Genomic DNA, 7,226 nt, shown 5'->3' on the forward strand with positions numbered 1-7,226 from the left:
CATTGAAAAAGTTTGATTGGTTAGGTTAGATAGGATTATACCTCTCAGCTCTCTTTCATTCATGTTCTCATCCACAGCTTCAACCCTCTTGCTCCACTCCAACTTTGTGTAATATCTCTCTTTCTCTTTTCTTTCTCTTTTCCACTCGGATTTAACACACCCCATAGTATGAACATATGCCAAAGAATTAAACTTTGTGACTTTTTCTTATAAAGTTTGGAACTTGAATTTTTTGTGTCAGTGTGAGAGCCATGTTCGTTTCATTCCAGATTTCCAACACTGACTCACGCCTTCTTTTACCCACCATGGTTGATTGCACTTGTGCATTTTACCCTCCAGCAACATTGCAAGTGCTTCCTCTGGTCAGGGCTGCCCCCGCAAATTTAACTTTTGTTTGTTCCTCCCAAAGGGTTCTCCCCATTGAGGAGCTTCAACTCAGTGATGCTGATGATGGTGATGATGAGGACCCCTCAGATGCTGTTGTTGATTTCTCTGATTATTTCAACAATGGGGATGGAGTGGTTGGCTTTGATGACTCCCTCAGCGAAGAGGTGCTCAAGGAGAGGATCAGAAGAATGAGAATAGGGCTGGCCAACCGCGGGAAAGTGCCTTGGAACAAAGGAAAGAAACACAGTGCAGGTAGCTGACATTTCAGTTGACATTGATGTGTGTATCCGAGGTTTTAACTTGTGGCTATGGGTTTTTTGTGGTGATTCTTTATATTCTGACGAATGTGGTCGGTATAGCCATAATTGTCGTAGTCATGAACCCTAAAATCCTTGATGTTGTGGCCAAAATTGCGGTTGCTGACAGCCTTTTAAAACCTTGTGCATGTAGTTGGTTAGTTTTTTATGTAAGTGATTGTGATTCCGGACACAATGCAGAGACCCGGGAGCGAATCAGACAAAGAACTATAGAGGCTTTGAGGGATCCTAAGGTGAAGTCAAGTAAGAGTCATTCAGTTTTCAATTTGACTAACTTATTGTTACAGTGATTTTAGTTGTTATTCTTTGGTTTTAGGTTCCTTCATTTCTTTATGTAATTATTCAAATGCTAGCTACCTTACAATATAGTTTTTCTGTTGCTAGGTAGTTCAATCACCATTTAACTACTATTTCCTTATTTCCTGTCTCTCCTTGACCAAATTTCAGGTAAGGAAGAAGATGGCCGAACATCCCCATTCTCATAGGTAAACATATCTGTCATGGAAATCTCCTAAGTTTTTCTGTATGCTTCCTCAAAGCAGAATGCATTCTTGCTCCATGAAAAATGATAGTTTATCAATGGGAAACTAAAATACTGTGGATGAGTAAAAATGATAGGATGTCTGGTCTTTAGACCTTTGGTTGTTCAAACTCTGCCAATTTTAACCAAAGAAAAGTATTCCTACTCCTTTGTTAATTCAGAAATGGGGGAAAGAATGGAGACTAGAAGTTACTGAGATTGAAGACTTGGATTTGGACTCTTGATTACTTATCATATGAATGTTTCTACCTTGCACATTGTGATGGGATAGTATAGGCAGTAAACAGGCATCAAATTGTATGCTACTTGGCTTAGAGAAACAAAATGTTTATTTCTTAGATTATAATGTCTGTTTTAAGCTATATGATGTTTCAAATTTGTATTTATTGCTGTTTGTCTGACTAAATAATATACAGGTTCATATGTCTAACAATTGAGGTCATTCTACATTATTTACTATCATTGCTGTCATACATGTTCCACTGTTGTAAGTACTGAGTAATATCTGAGAATTTTCTACTGTTTTGTGAGATTATGATCCTCATAGTTCCAGTCTCAATGCACCTGAAAGTTACATATCTTTATGGTACACAGTCTCAAATATATTCTGCACTCATTGGTAGATAGTGTTCAATAAATTTTTTCGATTGTCTTTAATCTTGTTTATTAAATGAATATTAAATTTGTAGCCATTGGCTATGCATTCTATCATATTCATTAAATATCAACCTTCCTGCAGTGATCAAACCAAGGCAAAGATAAGTGATTCAGTGAGGCGTGTTTGGCATGAGCGGCTGAAGTCAAAACGGATAAGGGAGGGTGTTTTGCTTTCATGGACACAAAGCATAGCAAATGTTGCCAAGAAAGGAGGAATTGGTCAGGAAGAGCTAGAATGGGATAGCTACCATAAGATAAGACAGCAATTGGAGCTCCATCATCATATGCTAGCCAGCAAAAAGCGAAGAGAAAAGGCGATGGCAGTTACTGGAGCAAAGAATATCATCCTAACATGGAGGGAAAACATAGCCAGAGCAGCTAAGAAAGGAGGGAGTGGGGAACAAGAGGTTGACTGGGACAGCTATGAGAAGATACAAGAAGAAATTATTCGCCAGCGCCAATTTCAGCGTACCGAAGAAAAGGCAAAGAAAAAAGAGTTGGCCAGGGTAGAATCAGAGAAAGCAGCTCGGATAAAAGCAATAAAAAGGGTAATCCTCACTCAGAAGAGAAAAGAACATCAAGAGAGGGCTAAAGTGAAAGGAAATATAAAGAGTCATCGCTACAGAAATACTAAGGAAGGCAAAGCTTCCTTGGAAGATACTCAAGAGTTAAAACTGTACAATACATTAACTAAGGTAAGATTCTGTTTTTCCTCTTTTATTGACTATATGTAAAAGCAGCACGTTGGCTTTGTCAATTAAAAACACTTTTAGCTGTATTATCAGTACAAACTTAAAACACATCCTGTAATAGGTCTTTTAGGCCAGGGAGATAGAGGAGCTGAATGAAATAAGGAATAAGCCATTCAGAAAGTAGTAGAAAAATGTCCTTTAGAGTGATGAGAGTAGTATAGCTCTAAAAGCATGTATGCTATATATTTGTTTATAAATGACCTTAATGTTTACTAATTCTTAGAAAGTGGATTTAGGCCTAACTTATTTATTCAAAATCTTCACAAAATCTGCTAGTAAGATGAACTTCGTATCTACTTCTATACTATAATTTAGGCATTATTTTTTTCATGGATGTGAGATCTCAAAACACTCATATTTAGGATTAGACATCTCAAATATCGGATTAGGTATTTGCAGGTAGTCGAGTGATAGGATAGGTCTAATAAAAAGCTTGTTGGGATAGACTTTTTTACCATCCTAGAAAGTAAATTTAGGTGTAGTTCAACCTCACAAAACTAGTTAGGAATATACTCTGAACCCACTTATATCTATTATTTAATCGTTGACGTAGGATTTCCAACACTTCTCTATGCTTCCAATGATGCCAAATTTATCTTGTGTTTAGATTCACATGATTGAGAACAGCAATGGTGACTTAACTAGAGGAGACACTTTTGATTGCATTTTTCCAGTCCATAATAAATTGGATTTAGAGCATATCAAGAGAGAAAAAATGCAGAAAGAAGTGTCACTTGCTGATCAAATCCAAGCTGCTAGAGACAAAAAAAGCAAGCTACATACATAAGGAATCTTGAATTATTTTTTATCATTCTACTTCATTTGCTTTGATGTTTATATATGTAAAACAATAGCTTATGATTTAGGTATTTGTATAACAAGTTAATGGTCCCAGTAATTTGAACTTATCTGCTTTTACACTTCATTTTGAATTCCAGTTCATTTGATTTCTTTTTCTTTATTGATGTGCAAAGTAATCTTGATCTCCCTTTCTCCCTCTAATGTCATGCAAATATTTTTCGTTAAAGTTTAATTTTGGCGCTTCCTTAACTCCTATGCGATTTTGATTCTTCTTTTTCATGTGATTTTAGTTTTCAAAATTTTAAAATCTATAATTTTTTTTAATTTTTTTTTTTGTTATCTTACACGTTCTAATTCTTATATTTTTATTCTATTGAATTTTACACTTAAGATATTCATCTTAGCATATTCATATGAGGTAACATCATTCAATAATTTAATAGATTATGGAAATCAAAAAAGGATAAAAAAGAAACTAACCTTTCTATTGATGATATAGATTATGGAGCATAAAAGTGATCCTTATGCCTTGGGTAAATGTATTTTAATAATTGTTTATAAAAAGGTCGCTTGAGTAATGTATTATCTGGTATTTATAATACATAAAAATATTAAAATTAAAATTAAGATTTAATTTGTTGAAATGTAATACCTTATACTATGCTGAACTATGGTGTGATAGGGTTTAGAGAAGTGAGTAATATAATTTTTTTTAGCTTTTTTCAACTCTATAAGTTGGTATCTAGAGTTAGTCACCTGGGCTTTTAGTTCTTGTCAATGTTGATGTCTGTCGTTGTATTTTTTTCGGCGTAGTCAAGGATTAGGTGTGTCTTGAGAAGCACGACTCACCTCTAGTGGTCACTGCCTCATTCGTCTCCACACGTGTCATCACACGTTGTTTATCTCCAGCTAGCTTAGGGCACTTGTTCCTCACGCGTCACCTTCTTTGTGCCGATCATTACTGTGCCATTATCGGTCGTTTCACCGCAGTCCCTTGAGTCTGTTGTGGTTCCTATTTTCCTGTTTTGTTAACCATAGCTCATATATAGGGTTTCTACTCTCAAAATTAGATATCCCTTCAACTGTTTGGCTTTGGAATTGTTTCTGTTTTTGGAACACCTTCTCTATTTGCTACTCCTACCATTACTTGGAAAATTATTGGCTTAATCCCTCCATTGGTCCTCATATTTGTACGCAAATCTCAGTTTGGTCCTCAAGTTTTGAACTGTCTCAATTGGGTCATAATTTTTGTAAAAATGCACACATTTTACCCCAACCGTTAATTGGTCTCAGACGACGTTTATTGATGCTGAGATGTATTTTTTATTTTAGGCTTAATCCCTCCCTTGGTCCATATGTTTGTGTGAAAATCTCAGTTCGGTCCTCAAGTTTTGAACTGTCTCAATTGGGTCATAATTTTTGTAAAAATGCAAATATTTTACAACATTTTACCCCAACCGTTAAGTGCATTGAGACGGCGTTAACTTTGAACTGAGCTGTAATTTTTTTTTTTATGTTTTAAAATCATTAAATCCACGTGGCTATGGTCTTTCTTTTTCCTTCCAATCACTGATCACATTTCACTCATTCCTCCACCCTCAAACCCTTAAAACCCCCGACTCACACCTTTTCTCCCTCTCAAACTAAAAAATGTCGTCGTTGTCGACAGTTCAAAAATTATGACCTAATTGAGACAATTCAAAACTTGAGGACCGAACTGAGATTTTCACACAAACATAAGGACCAAGGGAGGGATTAAGCCTAAAATAAAAAAATACATCTCAACATCAATTAATGCCATTTGAGACAACTTAACGGTTAGGGTAAAATGTGTGCATTTTTACAAAAATTATGACCTAATTGAGACAGTTCAAAACTTGTGGACCGAACTGAGATTTGCACACAAATACGAGGACCAAGGGAGGGATTAAGCCAAAATTATTTAACTTGGTCTTTTTCTGTGGAGTTATGGTTTCTTGGGCAAGGATATCATGATCATCTTAAACAAGATGTTTCTACTATACCCAATAAAAAAAACTCAATGACTAAAGCTTGATTTTCAATTATCTGCTATCCTATGACAATTTGTCAAGCAAGAAGTCTTAAAAATTTTAAGACCTTACAAAACTTGCTCCTCTGTTTGGAAAAAAGGCAGAAGATATATTTGCTAATGATGTGCGATGTCTCTTTGATACAACTCAAAGAGTGATTTCCCTCAAACAAGCCAATCATGATATGGTCGCTCACATAGGAAAGGCTCGTGCTACTATAGAGGAGTTGAAGAATTTCTTTCTGGTTGATTCTTTAGAAGGTATCAATAAGAAGCTTGATAAGTTTTACATAATCCTAATTCTAAGAATTTTGCACTCAGATTTTGATCATGTTTGTCATCAAATTTTAGCTAGTGATCAAGTCCCATCAATGGACACCTTAGTTACTCAACTTCTTCGTGTACCTACATTAGTAAAAGACTAGAATTCAATTGATGATATTGAAACATCAACTATGGTAGCACCATAAGGAGGAGGAGGAGGTAGAAGCAATCGAGGAGGACATGGTGTATGTTGATGATATTGTTATTACAAGGAATGACGTCACTAGAATTACTCAATTAAAGAATAATTTGTTCAACCACTTTCAGACCAAAGATTTGGGTTATCTAAAATATTTTCTTGGTATTGAAGTGGCACAGTCAAAAGAATGTGTCATCATTTCATAAGGAAAATATGCTCTTGATATTTTGGAGAAAACAAGCTTAACAAATTGCAAGCCCATTAATAGTCCTATGGACTTAAATCAAAAGTTAATGAGGGGTCAAGGTGAACTTTTCTCAAACCTAGAGATATAGAAGGCTGGTTGGAAAACTCATTTATCTTACCACAACAATATCTGATCTTTCTTATTTGGTAGGAGTTATGAGTCAGTTTATGCAAAATCCATACGTTGATCATTGGAATGCAGTGATTCGCATTCTTAGATACGTAAAAAGAAACCTAAGACAAGGATTATGGTATGAGAACAGGGGAGACACTCAGACTGAAGGATATTGAGAAAGAAGAGGAAAAAACGGGGATTTTGTTGTAAAAGCATGAAAAGGTCAGAGCACCCAATGGTTTAAAAGGTATGGGATGCTAATCCTACTTGAATTATAATTATTAAATTTTTGTGTGTTATTGTATGTTGTGGAATTTTGTAAGAATTTATCGAGGAGGTTGTGTATTAAATGTAAGTTGAACATGGGTGTGCATAACTATTATCTACATGCAGCAGAACTAGAACAATAGAAATAGATATTGTTGGTCATGCGGTATCTTTCAATTAAGGTTTTGTAATACTAATTAAATTGACGCTGAACAATNTGGTAATTTCAATTTGTTCTCTGTTGCTGCCCATTTTATTTGACGCAAAGATTCTGGTTGGGTTAGACTATCGTTTACCAATGTGTCTCGTTGATGGATGTCAAACCTATTATAATTTCATGTTGTTCTTATAATATTATACCGTTATGTATTAAAAATATGGTTTTAAATCTGGTTAGATGTAGGGATGATTATGTAATCAAATCCACTTTGGCTTTGGAAGGAAATATGATGTAATGAATTAGAAATGTAGCTTTGAATTATACTGTTGAAATGGGATACTTTTCATTCTTTTGCGGTGCAGCCGTTGTGGCTTTCAAATTGTCTGTGTGGTTCAACGGTTTTAAAAGAAAAAGATTATCTAAGCGGTGCAGTTTTAAAATTACTAGCAGTCATGTTGTTATTTTTTTTG

At 35.1% G+C, this 7,226-nt stretch overlaps 1 protein-coding gene across 1 annotated transcript; it reads left to right on the plus strand.

Annotated features, from left to right (window-relative positions):
- On the plus strand, positions 1-3,579 carry LOC106777757. The gene is made up of 6 exons (XM_014665500.2): positions 1-108; positions 242-639; positions 885-937; positions 1,152-1,189; positions 1,985-2,597; positions 3,262-3,579. Exons 1-6 carry the CDS (start codon positions 62-64, stop codon positions 3,439-3,441), a joined length of 1,329 nt encoding a protein of 442 aa, XP_014520986.1. The 5' UTR covers positions 1-61; the 3' UTR covers positions 3,442-3,579.
- Positions 3,580-7,226: the final 3,647 nt, after the last annotated feature.

Source organism: Vigna radiata, chromosome 2 (assembly GCF_000741045.1).
Source record: "Vigna radiata var. radiata cultivar VC1973A chromosome 2, Vradiata_ver6, whole genome shotgun sequence".
Classification (NCBI taxonomy): Eukaryota; Viridiplantae; Streptophyta; class Magnoliopsida; order Fabales; family Fabaceae; genus Vigna; species Vigna radiata.

Coding starts and splice junctions, on each gene's coding strand:
- LOC106777757 (XM_014665500.2), top strand. CDS start 62: ATGTTCTCATCCACAGCTTCAACCCTCTTGCTCCACTCCAACTTTGT. Junction 640..884: donor AGGAAAGAAACACAGTGCAG/GTAGCTGACATT, acceptor GACACAATGCAG/AGACCCGGGAGCGAATCAGA. Junction 2,598..3,261: donor TGTACAATACATTAACTAAG/GTAAGATTCTGT, acceptor TCTTGTGTTTAG/ATTCACATGATTGAGAACAG.